Source organism: Hyperolius riggenbachi, chromosome 12 (assembly GCF_040937935.1).
Source record: "Hyperolius riggenbachi isolate aHypRig1 chromosome 12, aHypRig1.pri, whole genome shotgun sequence".
NCBI classification, from domain to species: domain Eukaryota; kingdom Metazoa; phylum Chordata; class Amphibia; order Anura; family Hyperoliidae; genus Hyperolius; species Hyperolius riggenbachi.
This window is the reverse complement of record NC_090657.1, coordinates 225154796-225170126: the sequence shown is the minus strand read 5'-3', so window position 1 is coordinate 225170126 and position 15331 is coordinate 225154796. Positions and strand designations below refer to the sequence as shown.

General features: G+C 45.7%; 1 protein-coding gene across 19 annotated transcripts in view; it reads right to left on the bottom strand.

The window, feature by feature from the left end:
* Nucleotides 1–421: 421 nt before the first annotated feature.
* The window catches only part of KCNB1 (potassium voltage-gated channel subfamily B member 1), a 90453-nt gene continuing 75543 nt past the window's right edge, over nt 422–15331 (bottom strand). Inside the window, exons 3-4 of one of the 19 annotated variants that reach the window (XR_011025457.1) lie at nt 1196–7957; nt 422–1151 (exon numbers count right to left, since the gene is read on the bottom strand). Coding sequence is in view for 1 of the 19 variants with exons in the window: in XM_068264570.1 (XP_068120671.1) it covers nt 5933–7957 (2025 nt within the window). In the remaining 18 variants the exon portion in view is untranslated. Of the gene's footprint in view, nt 7958–15331 lie in introns of all 19 variants that reach the window. The other 18 variants (XR_011025458.1, XR_011025459.1, XR_011025465.1 and 15 more) reach the window with 18 other exon arrangements.

Genomic DNA, 15331 nt, shown 5'->3' with positions numbered 1-15331 from the left:
CTGACCTCAGGCACTTCCACCCCAATCCTTGTCTCATGTCACTAATGGTGCCCATACACGGTACAATAAAACGTTCGATTTTCCCGTTTATTCGATCTAAACAATCAAATTGAATGAAAGTCGAAAATAATCTTTTTGTTTTCGATCAACAAATTTGAACGATTATCCCGTTTTTTTTGAGAAAAATCTGATCAGACATGCTGAAAGAATTTTAATGATTGTGTGTTGTAATTGTACCATTTATGTTACATTGTATGAACAGATCTTTTATATCCTAATTGTTTTAAAGATATTTGCATGGTCTTCATAACAAGATTCATAACAAGATTAAAGTATATGATTATTATTTTATTATAATTATATTTATAATTATATTTTATAATTATATTTTTTTTTACTAAAGTAAAGTAAGTTTGTCCTCATCAAGGAGAGTCTACAGCGGGGGTGCCCAATAGGTCGACCGCGATATACCGGTAGATCGCGACCGTCTATTTTGTAGATAGCGGCCAAATGGCCGCGTCACATTAAATTTTGTGGCCGGCAGCTATCAGATTCTGCTGCGGGCCGCTGGGGAATCAGAAGGCAGGGGAGGACAGAGGCAGTGCAGCTGAGGAGGCGGAAGCCGTGACGTCATAGCTGGGGGCGGTGCCGGGCACAATGCGCACGCTGCCCCCTTTGTCCGCTGGAGGGTTCCCCCATCTGCACTCCAGCCAGCCGTGGCTGAAGGAGGGGGAAACCAGAACGAGCCCCAGACACCGCCTCTGGAACTGGAGGGAGGTAAGTGGCCTAGGCCCCTACTCCTAGCAATATCTATACTGAAGGTACCTCACTATGCTATACCTGGCCTACTATACAGACAGCCCCCTACACCTAGTTATCTATACCTGGCTACCTATACAGAAGGCCCGTACACCTAGCTATCTATACCTGGCTACCTATACAGAAGGCCCTTACACCTAGTTATCTATACCTGGCTACCTATACAGAAGGCCCTTACACCTAGTTATCTATACCTGGCTACCTATACAGAAGGCCCCCTACACCTAGTTATCTATACCTGGCTACCTATACAGAAGGCCCTTACACCTAGCTATCTATACCTGGCTACCTATACAGAAGGCCCTTACACCTAGTTATCTATACCTGGCTACCTATACAGACGGCCCCCTACACCTAGTTATCTATACCTGGCTACCTATACAGAAGGCCCTTACACCTAGCTATCTATACCTGGCTACCTATACAGAAGGCCCTTACACCTAGCTATCTATACCTGGCTACCTATACAGAAGGCCCTTACACCTAGTTATCTATACCTGACTACCTATACAGACGGCCCTTACACCTAGCTATCTATACCTGGCTACCTATACAGAAGGCCCTTACACCTAGTTATCTATACCTGGCTACCTATACTGAAGGCCCTTACACCTAGTTATCTATACCTGGCTAGCTATACAGACGGCCCCCTACACCTAGTTATCTATACCTGGCTAGCTATACAGAAGGCCCCCTACACCTAGTTATCTATACCTGGCTACCTATACAGAAGGCCCTTACACCTAGCTATCTATACCTGGCTAGCTATACAGACGGCCCCCTACACCTAGTTATCTATACCTGGCTACCTATACAGAAGGCCCTTACACCTAGTTATCTATACCTGACTACCTATACAGACGGCCCTTACACCTAGCTATCTATACCTGGCTACCTATACAGAAGGCCCTTACACCTAGCTATCTATACCAGGCTACCTATACAGAAGGCCCTCTACACCTAGCTATCTATACCTGTCTAGCTATACAGAAGGCCCCTAAACCTAGCTACCTATACAGAAGGCACCTATACCTAACTATACTATACCTGGTTACCTATACAGAAGGCCCTTATTTTAGCTATCTATACCTGGCTAGCTATACAGAAGGCCCCCTACACCTAGCTATCTATACATGGTTACCTATACAGAAGGCCCCCTACACCTAGCTATCTATACCTGGCTAGCTATACAGAAGGCCCTTACACCTAGTTATCTATACCTGACTACCTATACAGAAGGCCCTTACACCTAGTTATCTATACCTGACTACCTATACAGACGGCCCTTACACCTAGCTATCTATACCTGGCTACCTATACAGAAGGCCCTTACACCTAGCTATCTATACCAGGCTACCTATACAGAAGGCCCTCTACACCTAGCTATCTATACCTGTCTAGCTATACAGAAGGCCCCTACACCTAGCTACCTATACAGAAGGCACCTATACCTAACTATACTATACCTGGTTACCTATACAGAAGGCCCTTATTTTAGCTATCTATACCTGGCTAGCTATACAGAAGGCCCCCTACACCTAGCTATCTATACATGGCTACCTATACAGAAGGCCCCCTACACCTAGCTATCTATACCTGGCTACCTATACAGAAAGCCCCTACACCTAGCTATCTATACCTGGCTACCTATACAGAAAGCCCCTACACCTAGCTATCTATACCAGGCTACCTATACAGAAGGCCCCCTACACCTAGCTATCTATACATGGCTACCTATACAGAAGGCCCCCTACACCTAGCTATCTATACCTGGCTACCTATACAGAAGGCCCCCTACACCTAGCTATCTATACCTGTCTAGCTATACAGAAGGCCCCTACACCTAGCTACACCTAGCTACCTATACAGAAGGCGCTTATTTTAGCTATCTATACCTGGCTACCTATACAGAAGGCCCTTATTTTAGCTATCTATACCTGGCTACCTATACAGAAGGCCCCCTACACCTAGCTATCTATACCTGGCTAGCTATACAGAAGGCCCCCTACACCTAGCTATCTATACCTGGCTACCTATACAGAAAGCCCCTACACCTAGCTATCTATACCTGGGTACCTATACAGAAGGCCCTTATTTTAGCTATCTATACAGAAGGCACCTATACCTAACTATACTATACCTGGCTACCTATACAGAAGGCCCTTACACCTAGCTTTCTATACCTGGCTAGCTATACAGAAGGCCCCCTACACCTAGCTATCTATACTGAAGGCCCCCTACACCCAGCTATCTATACCTGGCTACCTATACTGAAGGCCTTTACACCTAGCTATCTATACCTGGCTACCTATACTGAAGGCCCCTACGCCTAGCTATCTATACTGAAGGCACCTATATCTAACTATCTATACTGAAAGCACCTTTACCTAGCTACCTAAATGTTGGTAGATCTCCTGGACTTGGCAAATTGTAAAGTAGCTCGCAAGCCGAAAAAGGTTTGGGCATCCCTGGTCTACAGGTACAATGCAAATGCAATTTTGGCCTTCTTCCTGTTAGTTATTAGAGCCATTTGTAATTGCTCTGTGGTAAAAATTCCCTCAGCACGATAAAACCCCTCCCAACACTGTGAGGTAAAACACACCTATATAGTTGCTCTGAGGTAATATTAACTTCACAATAAATAAATTGAACCACTCAGAGGAAAAATACAGCTCAATAGACGGTTTGAGCTCCAACTGCCGTCTGTGTTACCTATCTGAGGTAAAATTACAGCTTGAGCTAAAAAAAAAAGATTCCGGATGAAAAAAACGTCATTTCCGATCTATTAAACCATTAGATCGAATACTTTATTTTTACTCTTAATCTTTTTTCTCACTGATTTTTCGGCATATTCGATAATTTTCCCCGGATTTTCAGCCTAATTGAACGTTCGTGTATGGTACCTTGACAACAACTATGCGATTTTTTAGATCTAACGGGATAATCAAACAAATTTATCTAATTGAAAAAAAATGAAAAAAATTGTACCATGTATGGGCACCATAATGGTGGCCATAAACGGTACAATAAAAACGTTCGATTTTCCAGTTTATTCGATCTAAATGATCGAATTGAATGAAAGTTGACATTTTTTTTTTTCGATCAAGAAATTCGAACGATTATCCCGTTTTTTCTGGAAAAATGATCGGACATGCTGGAAAAATCTTTATATTCGATCTAATGGGATAATCGAACTAAATTATCTAATTTAAAAATTGTACCATGTATGGCCACCTTTAGGAAGAGATTAGCAGCCGGAATATTTTTACTTGGGGGTGCGGTCTGTGTTCAAAGACGGTGTTTACGGCACCAGAATGCCTGTGCCTATAGGCCTCTGAGTTGTAAATGCAGACCATGAGGCTCTGGATCCCTTAAAGCAGAGTTCCCCTGTCCTCAAGGCCCACCAATAGTACATGTTTGGCAGGAAACCACAAACATTCACAGATGAGGTAATTAGTGTCTCAACAGAGCTCAGCAACTACCTCTGTGGATTTATACAAAACATGCTCTGTTGGTAGGCCTTGAGGACAAGTTTTGGGGAACACTGTCTTAGAGGCTTCCCGGTCCTCTCTTGATCTCCTTGTTCTCCTGCCTGCTGCATCTTTAGGTCTCCTCAGAATTGCTTGGGAAGTCCACAATCACGCATGCGCAGTACGCAGCCTCTCGTCTTTGGAAGTACTCGTAGACCCGAGTACTTCTGTAGCCTTCCGACGAGACTCAAAGACTTCTACAACAAAGTCGAATGGCACAATGGGGGGCGGACAACGTTGGAATGAGGAGATGCAGAGAGGAACCGGAAGGCTCTGAGGGATCCAGACCCTTTTCTTAGGTGAGTATGTTGCCTTACCCTCCCTAGTGGTTATGGGTAACCTTCAGTCAGATGTTTGTGTCGGTCACCTCCACATGTCATACCTACATTATCCCCCTGGCTGTTGCCATATGGCCCCTTCTCCATACAGAGCGATGGACGGATCCCCGTGCTCAGGGGTAATGTGGCGTGGAGACATCATTGCTCTGCAGGCAGGCAGCCGGTAATGGCAGCAGGGCGCGGCTTCCTGAACACACTGCGGGGAATGAATCATCCGGCTGAACCTTTAACCACCAGGATTGTAGTTGAGTTTGTGAGCGATGCCACAAAGCTCCTCATGGCCGAGGCCTCCACACTCTTCAGGAGAATGGCGGAGTCCAGGGAGATTCCTTCCCACTAATGCGCTCTTCCAATAAACATCAATGGCAATTAGAGGCACAAATGAAGGTAGTGCTTAATATAAAGTGCTCTGTCTCAACAGCTCCTTCCGCTCCCAGAATGTGCAAACATGTTAAGTGTTTCTTCAACGTAAAAAAACAAAACAAAAGAAATTATACATATATTCTGGAGCTGCCAGTGGTTAGAATGCTACAACATCGATTCTGGGAATTCTCTAAGCAGCAGGTCTATCTTATGCTCAGTACACATCATGCAACCTCCCAACAGGTCGACCGGTCCAAACAATCCTTTCCGACATGTCCAATCTGCTCCTGATGGATAACAGGATCAATTTTCAGATCACTACTGCACAAAATCGATCCCATTATCGATGGGGAGCAGATCAGACACATCAGAAATGATCGGTTCGACCCGTCGATCTGATGGAAAATTGCATGGGGTGTACCGAGCATTACGATATGGACACCTTCTTCATGTAATGCCTGGAATTTCTGTAGCCCCCATATACTACCTGCACCTGGCACACTCACCTTGTACTATGGAGAGCCCCTCCCCCCTTCCCTCCCAGAGTCATGATATCTGCATGAGATGTTTGGCTGCATCCACTCCAGAAGACCCTCTTTCCTTTTTTCATCTTCCTGGGAATGCAGTGTCACAATGAAATACAAAGCAGTTCATTGTCATTAGGGGTATATTTGGTCACAATGGCTTTCAATAAACAAGTTCTTAGTAGGAGATGAAGTCACCCCAGATTCCCGTTTTGGTGGTCGGTGACACTCCTAGCATGGTTCAGTCCGCTGGAGGGGAGACTAGTGGTTCCCTCCCTCCCTCTTCCTCAGTCTAAGGAAGGGAATGCTAGTTACGAATGCCATGCATAAGCTCAGTCATTCCTCAAAGTCTTACGCGTCACATTCGTGGCTCATGTGTGTTTGAGTGTCCAATCCCACCTGGCAGCACGTGGACCTCTGGAGAGATATGATTATCAATCTTCTTGACCACGTCTCGACTAGTTCCAGTGATCCCTTCCATGGAGTAAATGCAGTTTTGCCCTAGGTATCTGGAGGGGGCAGATAATGCTGAGGTCTCTAGGTGATTTCTTTCTGTTCTGTGAATACACTCTCTTTGTTTCCGATGACCACTGTTTAGAATATTATGTTTTGGACTTAAAGTTCCCAAAAGATCTTTGGTGGGGCAAGAATCCAGGCCGTCCAGTAGCTGCCCCTCGTCGTCTGTGTCAGCGTCAATATACTTGTGTACGTTCGCATCATGAAACGTGAATGCTATTGCCATCTGTTTTTCAGGCGATCTAGATGGGGTTCTAGTGCTTGCTGTTGTATACAGAGATGTATCTGGACTGCGAAGTGACTGTTCGGAGAAAAAAGAACCTTCTAGTTTGGAATGGCTTTGTCGGAGCTGTAAAGGGCTTGTAATATTGGGTGTGGGTACCAGTGTCCGTGTGTTGACTTTCAACGATCTAAACAGTAAGGGATTTTTACCTTTTTTGAGTAAACTTTTTGGGCTTTCCAAAAAGTATGCAGCAGGTCGACCTCGTTCAGTTTTAGGACTAATTTCGCTAAAGCTCTCTGCGCTGATGTCAAAGTTCAATGCTCTCTCACGATCACCAGACAAATCTTGGCCTGTGTTTATGTTTGATCTGTATGGTAGAATGGCCAAAGGACTATGTGAAAACCTACCTGATTCTGGAAATTCAGCAGTGCAGCTTATGAAACTGTCTATGCTGGACATGCTTCTCATATCAATAATCCCTTCTTTGTGAGTGGTTAACAGAGGGATGGCAGGACATGGGACCATGGTCTCCATTTCCAGCTCCTCAGCCTGTTTCACCGCTTGGTTTGCTTCTTTTAAGTTTAGAATTGGCTGTGACTGAGTCTTTGCCATTTTATTGTAGACATCTTCTAACTGTTGGACATTGAGGTGCTGAGGGCTTGAACAGGACCGGCTCTTCTCAGGAGAACCTTGTTCCTTCCCATCAAAGGACTTGTTGGAACTTGTCTCTGACAAAGTCCTTTTCATCCACTTCCATTTGTTGGGGGATAAGTGGTTGTCCTGGACTTTCTCTTTCTTCCCATCTTCTGTCTTGTCCACCATGACATCCATCAATTCTACGCTACGAGCAAAGGCATCTTTCATGTTCATAGACACAATACTTCCATTTCGTTTTGCTCTCTCAAGAGCTTCTCTACGTTTAATGGCTTTTTCTTGTCTCTTCTGTTCCTTGTAGAACTCTGAGAAGTTGTTTACAATAATGGGAATGGGAAGAGCGATTACGAGTACTCCGGCAATACAACACAACCCACCAACAATTTTTCCCAGTAAAGTTTTAGGGTAGATGTCCCCATATCCAACTGTGGTCATGGTAATAGTTGCCCACCAGAAAGACGCTGGAATGCTTTTAAACTTTGTATCATCCTCGTCCTTTTCAGCAAAGAAGACCAAACTGGAGAAGATCATGATGCCCATCGCCAAGAATAAGATGAGCAGGCCAAGCTCGTTATAGCTCCTCCTTAAGGTGAAGCCCAAGGACTGCAATCCTGTTGAGTGTCGTGCTAGCTTTAGGATTCTCAGTATTCTCATGATCCGAAAAATCTGCACAACTCTCCTCACATTCTGAAACTGAAGTACACTTTTGTTAGACTCCGTGAGAAATATGGTCACATAGTACGGGAGGATGGCTAGCAGATCAATAACATTTAGTGGTCCCTTAAAAAACTTCCATTTGTTGGGTGAAGACAAAAATCTCAAGAGGTATTCCATTGTAAACCACGCGATACAGACAGCTTCCACATGGGCAAGCTGAGGGTTGTCTGTAGGATGGCCAAACTCGTCTAAACCTTGTAGTTCCGGCAGTGTGTTCAGTGACAAGGCAATTGTAGATAATACGATGAACAGAATAGAAATAATTGCCAGAATCTGCAGAAAAAGGAAAATAAAGTATTGTGTTAGTTGATGATTCAGCTGATTAGTTGATGTAAAACAGCAGTGAACAATTACTGAAGGAAGGTGACAGGTCTGCTTACATTCTTACAACTCCACTATGTCCACATCAAACCAACAAACGTTGATTTCGGTAATGACGACTAACTGGACATGGTTTACTGCAAGCTTTCCAAACGTTAAAGAGGATCTGTAACATCAAAAGATCCCATGGGGGGTACTCACCTCGGGTGGGGGAAGCCTCTGGATCCTAATGAGGCTTCCCACGCTGTCCTCTGTCCCACGGGGGTCTCGCTGCAGCCCTCCGTACAAGAGGACGTCATTATTTACTTTGCCGGCTCCTGCGCAGGCGCTCTGACGGCTGTCGGCTCCGAACTACACGGAAATACCCGATCGCTGTCGGGTCTGCTCTACTGCGCAGGCGCAAGTTTCCGGCGCCTGCGCAGTAGAGCGGACCCGACTGAGATCGGGTATTTCCGTGTAGTTCGGAGCGGAAAGCAGCCACAGCGCCCCCGCTGGAACCAGCAAAGGTAAATATTGATTTTACAGTCGGGCCTGTCGCCGGCTGTTCGGAGGGCTGCAGCGAGACCCCCGTGGGACAGAGGACAGCGTGGGAAGCCTCATTAGGATCCCGAGGCTTCCCCCACCCGAGGTGAGTACCCCCCAGGGGATTTTTTTGAGGTTACAGAGTCTCTTTAAGTTTCTTCTTCAGGCATTGTGCAGAACTGGATCAGAACTGCACCACTTCTGTACCATGCCTGAGGAAGAAACTTAACGTTTGTAAATCGTGCAATAAACCATGTACAGTTAAGGTGGCCATACATCTAGCGATGTTGGGCAGAATGACCAAGAGACAGATCTCTCTCTGATTGAATCTGATCTATTGCCATCCAATACGCAACAGACGGATTCCCAATCAATGTCATGCTGAATTCGATCTGAAATCGGCCTTGTAATGCCACATCTGGAGCTGCGCCAGCCCGACGCTGCCCCCTCCCTCTCCAATGTTCAGTGTGCCACCCCGATGCCCAGTGCACTCTATATTACCTGTCGACCGCTGGCTCCTGCCGCCATCCTCCGTCCATACACCCGCCCCATGTGGTTGCCGGTGTAACGCGGGCATGCCCACGTGTGTGTGCCAGCAACCATGTGGGGTGCGTGCATGGTTGAAGGACGGCGCCTGTAGCCAGCGGGGGACGCGGTCAGGTAATGTATAGTGTACTGACCACCAAGGGGGGCACATTGACCATTAGGAGGCAGCGTTGGGAGTCCTGATATCACTTGCGGTTACCGCCGCACACCGAATCGACCATGACGGCCCGACACCTTGCAGCATGTCCAATCGACATATTCTGGCCAAAATTGGTCACATCGTCGATCGGGCAAGCACTTGGCAGCACAGATTTTCAACTGATCCGATAATTATCGAATCGGATCATTGATTGCCTGCCAAGTTGCTACAATTATGGGCACTTTTAGGCTCCCTGCACACTGCAAATTTGTTTTCTGATTCTGATTCCGTTTCCGATTTTCAATTGCGATTTTCCCTGAATACATTCAACAGAAAAACGGATCAAAAAAATGCAGCATGCAGTAAAGATTAAAAATCTGAATCGGAATCGGAGGTAAAAACAGATTAAAAAGCGGAATCGGAAATGCATGCAGTGTGCAAGAGGCCGTTCAGACTGCACGCGTTTCCAGCTGCGTTTTGGAAACGCGTGCAGGAGGCCGACACGCACGACATCAGACAGTGCATAGAGTGCACTGTCTGATGTTCACACTGCATGCGTTCCGGACTTTTCAGTGATGGGATCAGCCACGCAACGCATACAAACGTGGATGGCGTGCATTCGCATGCGTTGCGTTCCGCATGCGTGGCCGTCCGCGTTTGTAATGTGAACCGGCTCTTAAGGTATTAGGCTGGTTTCACAGTGGGACGTTACAGGCGCACATTAGAGCAGCCAGTAACGCACCCCACCGCACAGCAATGAAAAATCAATGGGCTGTTCACAGTGCCCACGTTGCGTTACATTGTAACGCTGCGCCATAAGACAACGTACTGCATGCAGTACTTTATAAGCGGCAGAGCCGTGTTAGACTGTGTGCACATGCTCAGTAGTGTTGGGGAGGAGCGGAGAGCGGCCAGGCACATGGCTAATTAATATTCACTGCACTCAGTGACGTGCAGTGTTTACTTCCTGGAGCGGCCGCTCTGTGCGGCGATTGGCCGGCGGGACCACGTGATGCCGCATGCGTCCTAGAGTACGCATCACGGACGCCAGAGTGAGCTGCACAACGCGGCTCACTCCGACGTCCACACCAGAGAGCACCAGGCGTTGCGTTAGGGGCACGTTATGCGACCATAACATCCCCTAAAACGCAACGTCCTGGTGTGAAACCAGCCTGATCTGAATCAAAGTTTGTTGGTTTAATGTCTGCTTATCTGCTCCACGACTAAAGGCACGTATACATGCCGTACTTTTTCAAACGACTGGTCCGTCAGACCCTCCCACGGTGCAGGCGTTCTGCCGTCAGTTGCACGTGAGTACAAGCTGTCGGCAGGCTGATGAGACTGTTTTTGACTGATCCACCGACAGCTTGCACTCACGTGCAACTGTCTGCAGAACGACCGCACCGAGGGAGGGTGCGGCGTTCGAAAAAGTACGGCGTGTGTACACGCCTTAACACTGGACAATACTTCCCTTACAACACCACTTCTGATCAGACCAGAAATATCTAGCACTTCTCAGTATCTACAGAAATATCTAACGCTACGATCCAGTGGACTGACTGGAACTGATTAGAAGCAGCCTTTGTAATGTGGCCAATCATATTTCAGTGATCTGAACATATTTCTATCAACGCTTTAAGCCCAATTTCCAGTTGATTTGATTTCTTGAACAGACATACACACTTCTTATTTATACATTGATAAACATCAGAGGGCAATATAATAGCTTGGCGGATGAGCTTTTTGTCCCTAGGCCTTCTCAAAGGACTAGAGGACATGATCTGCGCATGGAGGAAAAACGTTTTAGCCATTTATTTAGGAAAGGGTTCTTTACAGTAAGAGTAAATAAGATGTGGAATGCATTGCCACAGGAAGTCGTTATGGCAAACTCTATACCTGCATGTAAAGGGGGCTTAGATGCTTTCCTTGCGTTGAAAGACATCCATGGCTACAATTACTAGGTTATGCCTAATGATGTTGATCCAGGGATTTTATCTGATTGCCATCTGGAGTCGGGAAGGAATTTTTCCCTTTTGGGGCTAATTGGACAATGCCTTGTAAGGGTTTTTTCGCCTTCCTCTGGATCAACAGGGATATGTGAGGGAGCAGGCTGGTGTTGTGCCTTCCTCTGGATCAGCAGGGATATGTGAGGGAGCAGGCTGGTGTTGTACCTTCCTCTGGATCAGCAGGGATATGTGAGGGAGCAGGCTGGTGTTGTACCTTCCTCTGGATCAGCAGGGATATGTGAGGGAGCAGGCTGGTGTTGTACCTTCCTCTGGATCAGCAGGGATATGTGAGGGAGCAGGCTGGTGTTGTGCCTTCCTCTGGATCAGCAGGGATATGTGAGGGAGCAGGCTGGAGTTGTACTTTGTACTGCTTGAACTCGATGGACGTATGTCTTTTTTCATCCAAAATAACTATGTAACTATGATTAAACTACATTTTCCACCAGACACTATCACACATTTATTACATCAACGCACACTGGCCCCTGATAAGTCCTATTGGACGAAACGGCGTAGGGCGGAGCTAGTACGCGCTGACGTCATTACACTCGAGGGATAGAGCACTTGTGTAGCTTGTATGCTCCTGGGAAAGTTCACTGGCGGGACACCACGCTGTTTATACTTACAGTGCCCGAGAGATCTAACGTGCTGTGCACCTTACTTTCTATGGATCCTTGTGGATGCTTGCCGGAATAAACTTTTATCTGTGGAATCGTTCCTGGGTTATCCTTACTGGCTGGATGGCAGCCTAAGCGCTAGATCCACCTGGTGTATGAGGTGGCAACTATCCGGTGAGCCCCTGTCTGATTGATTGAGGATTCTGATGTGATGGCCACTGTGTGCTGCTGACCTTTTATTAGTTACAGTATTGCGCTATGGGAGCTTTGTGCTTTCTTTTCAGATACTGATCACTGTGGAGTGCATATTGTTATCTTTTTATAGACTGAAAACATTCAATCTACTTTGTAAATATTTAAATATAAAATAAAACCATGGGATATCTACCAAAGCCATTTTAGGAGTAGGAGGATAAATACAATACAGCCTGTTTACTGACATGAAGTTAAAGGGGGATGAAACATCAAAAAATAAAAAATTGCCAAAAATAGTTAGTACCCAAATATAAAAGAAAACCCTTTTTTCCTAAATCTACAGGTCCCCCATTTTATTGTTATCTGTTCTGGGTGCCTTTGTCTAACTTTCAGTAACTCTGCAGTACCAGCGTATCAAGCTTATATCAGCATGCAAATAACAGAAAGCTTCCTATTTCAGATATGAAAAAGCACTCTGACCAGAAAGAAAATTGAATGCCCCGCCTCCCTTTGAAGAGTTTACACAGTGATGTAAGCCTGTTGTCTAGGTGATGGTTGCTGTGGGAGGGAAAAGGGCATAAGTGATGTCACTTTTGGCATCACAGAGCAACAGTAAGGATGGATACCAGCAGAAATATTATTTTTTTAATATCACATTTCTTGTTAATCTGACAGTGAACACCAAAAACAGCAGGATAGGTAAGCTAAATAAGACATTTCTCATTGGATGAGCTTTATTTTATTTTTTTCCGGTTAATAGGGAGTTTCACCCCACCTTAAAGAGAAACCGTGTTCAAGAATTTAACTTCATCTCAATCAGTAAGCGATACCCCCTTTCCCATGAGTTCCTTTTCACAAGCGTATCATCAGGGCGGGTCTGTATGGCCGATATTGTGGTGAAACCCTCCCACAATGTGATGTCCTGACAGTTTCCTGTCTGTGAACCTCGTTGTATTGTGGGAAATAGCGGTTTACAGCTGTTTCCAACTGCCAAAAAAAGCAAGCAGCATCTCCTTCCACTGACATCACCTGCCAGCAGTAAAAATGTCACCATGTGATAAATGTCAGAATGTAAATCAGGGATTTAAAAGATTTTACAATGGGTAAACACTGACTAAATCATTTATACATAATTATTGTAAAAATGAAGCACTTTCTTTATTACATGATTTTCACTGGAGTTCCTCTTTAAGGGAGGTCTCTAGACTCTGGTTTGCCCATGTGTTGGTCACGGGGGTCAGTCATGACGCCCCTCCTTTCTGCTGCTCTGTTTGCTGTTCCCCCATCTCCCACCTTGTTGTTTTCTGTCTTCTTTTAGATTGTTCCTGTCTGACTTTATCATGTACTGGTTACCTGGAAACCTTGTTATTCTTCCTTTCCAACAAATATGTGTGTCTGGCCACAGTATTGGGTGCAGGAGGGATACGGGTAGTATTGAGTCTCCATAGTGCTTAAGGCAGTTGTAGTCATGTACACAACCCTTTAGCGTGCTCATATGCACTGTACTTGTCTGTGAGTCGTTAAAGGGAACCTGAGGTGATAGTGATATGAAGGCTTCCATATTTATTTCCTTTTAAACAATACCAGTTGCCTGGCAGTAATGTCTGCATTACACCAGAAACAAGCATGTAGCTAATCTTGTCAGTTCTGACAATGTCAGAAACACCTGATCTGCTGCATGCTTGTTCAGGGGCTATGGCTAATAGTATTAGAGGCAGAGGATCAGCAGGATAGCCAGGCAACTGGTATTGTTGAAAAGGAAATAAATATGGCGGTCTCCATGTACCTCTTGCTTCAGTTGTCGGCAACTGAGCACCTGTAGAGGCAGAGAATAAGCAAGACAATCTGCAGTGTGTAAAAGGAAATTAATATGGCAGCCTCCATATCCTTCCCATCTCGGGTTTACTTAACCACCCTGGCGTTCTGATTAAATCGCCAGGGTGGCTGCGGGAGGGTTTTTTTTAAATAAAAAAAAAACTATTTCATGCAGCCAACTGAAAGTTGGCTGCATGAAAGCCCACTAGAGGGCGCTCCGGAGGCGATCTTCCGATCGCCTCCGGCGCCCAGAATAAACAAGGAAGGCCGCAATGAGCGGCCTTCCTTGTTTTGCTTATATCGTCGCCATAGCGACGAGCGGAGTGACGTCATCGACGTCAGCCGACGTCCTGACGTCAGCCGCCTCCGATCCAGCCCTTAGCGCTGGCCGGAACTTTTTGTTCCGGCTGCGCAGGGCTCAGGCGGCTAGGGGGGCCCTCTTTCGCCGCTGCTCGCGGCGAATCGCCGCAGAGCGGCGGCGATCAGGCAGCACACGCGGCTGGCAAAGTGCCGGCTGCGTGTGCTGCTTTTTATTTGACAAAAATCGGCCCAGCAGGGCCTGAGCGGCAGCCTCTGGCGGTGTTGGACGAGCTGAGCTCGTCCAGACCGCTCAGCAGGTTAAAGCGCACCCGAGGTGAAAATGAACTAATAAAATAAACAATTGTATCTATCTTCCTTCTCCTAAAAATGACTTTTTAAGATATTCCACAGTTTTATTTTATATTTAATTCTACTTTTAAAGTTGTTACTGTTTTATTGTTTTTGCTCAATGACACATTCCTTGAAGTATGCCAGAGCTAAAATGTATTGACCCTTTTTATCTCTTCCCTGCTCTCAGAAGCCATTTGCTGCTAGGAAAGTGTTTTATAGTTGTAATTTCTTATCAGTGAGGGTCACACTGTAGTCTGACCCAGTCCTGACTCAGTCAGGAACTGCCACTTACATACCTGATGTTTAACTCTTCCAGGCAGGGAAAGAAAAAAAGGAACACTGCATAGTTATTTGTGTGCTAGGCACTGTACATACCCATGTCTATCTCATCAGGTCACCTCGGGTATCCTATAAAGCATTGGTAACCATAAAAGAAGCAGCAAGCCATTTACATGTGTTTATAGAATCATTTTAGGCCCCCTGGATGATTTGTGATTCGCTACTGTTGCGGTGTTCTCACATACCTGGCTTAAAACAGCAGACAATGCTTGATAAGTGGCTGTAGCAAGACATGTAAATTCAGATTAGTGCTATAAATGCATTGAAAAGAAAGCAGCTGTGTAAATTCAGCTATAATTGTCAGTAAACTCCAGGGTGCTGCTGGAGCTCATAGGAGATTATTGTTATTTATCAATATATAGCGCCAACATCTTCTGTAGCACTGTACATAGTACAAAACAAATAGCAGGAAGTGTAGGGGATGTATTACCAGAGCTGCTGCTCGGAGGGAGTAATGCAGCATAATGTACAGCAAGTACAGAGGCCACCTGTCTGC